The 1,155-nt window shown below is 59.5% G+C and overlaps 1 protein-coding gene across 1 annotated transcript in view; it reads right to left on the bottom strand.

Annotated features, from left to right (window-relative positions):
- The window catches only part of LOC110391806 (calpain-1 catalytic subunit-like), a gene marked incomplete at its 3' end in the record, with an annotated part of 34,999 nt that extends 33,980 nt beyond the window's left edge, over positions 1-1,019 (bottom strand). Inside the window, exon 1 of the mRNA XM_021383751.1 lies at positions 946-1,019. Coding sequence (XP_021239426.1) covers positions 946-1,019 — 74 coding nt within the window. The remainder of the gene's footprint in view (positions 1-945) is intronic.
- Between the last annotated feature and the right edge of the window lie 136 nt (positions 1,020-1,155).

Below are 1,155 nucleotides of genomic sequence, written 5' to 3' on the forward strand. Positions count from 1 at the left end.
GGGCAACTTGAGACCCCAGCCCCAAATTCAGGGGGAGACAGCGCAGAATCATGAGCACCAGTGCCCGGTTGTGGAGGGGGGGACCCCCAAGTCCCCAACCCTGAATTTGGGGGGGGGGGGATTCCCAAACCAGCAGCCCCTAAGGTGAGGGGAGGGGGACCCCTGACCCCTAATTTGGGTGGAGGGACCCCCAAACCCCCCAAGCCCTAATGTGAGGGGGGGAACCCCCCAAACCCCCAATTTGGAAGGGAGACTGCAGGCCTCAAACCCCTAATACGGAGGGGGACACCCCAAAACCCCACCCAGCCCCAATTTGAGGTGGGGAGGACACCCCAACACCCCAGCCCCAATTTGGGGGGGGAAGGAGGCAGGGACTCCCAGCCCTCAATTTAGGGGGCAGACCCCAAACCCCACCCAGCCCCCAAATGGGGGGAGGGGGGGGAACACCCCAATACTCCTTCCAGCTCCAAATTTGGGAAGGGACACCCCAAACCCCACCCAGCCCCAATGTTAGGAGAGTGGGGGACAGCCCTCAATTTAGGGGGCAGGATACCCCCAAACCCCCCAGCCCCAGATTGAAGGTGGAGGGGACACCCCGATACTCCATCTGGCCCCAAAATAAGGGGGGGATACCCCCAATCCCCCCAAGCCCCAAATTGAGGGGGGGGACACCCCCAATCCCCCCCAGCCCCAAAATTAGGGGGGGGACACCCCCAATCCCCCCCAGCCCCAAAATTAGGGGGGGCAGACACCCCCAATCCCCACCCCAAATTGAGCAGGGGGGACACCCCCAAACTGAGCAGCCGCTGCTCTTACAAAGCAAACACAAAACCCCAGGACCAGTTTCGGGTCCTGTCCCCGCCCCCCCCCCCCATTTGCCGAGCATCATGGGGCTCATTAGAAGCCCGTTAATTAACGAGCCCGGCGCTAACGAGCGGTACGCACAGCGCGGTGAAGAGGTTGATGCGGGTGTACTCGCTGGTGGGCAGCGCGGCGCGCTTGAAGTACGTCAGCACCATGGCCAATAAATACTGCAAAAAAAAAAAAAAAAGAGAAAAATAAAGAAAATAAAGAAAATAACCTAGATTTGGGTCCAAAAAAGGGAAAAAGGGTTAAAACGGGAAGGGGGGGATGGCAGGGAGGCTTCACCTTATC

The sequence above is a fragment of the Numida meleagris genome, unplaced genomic scaffold (genome assembly GCF_002078875.1).
Source record: "Numida meleagris isolate 19003 breed g44 Domestic line unplaced genomic scaffold, NumMel1.0 unplaced_Scaffold519, whole genome shotgun sequence".
NCBI lineage: Eukaryota > Metazoa > Chordata > Aves > Galliformes > Numididae > Numida > Numida meleagris.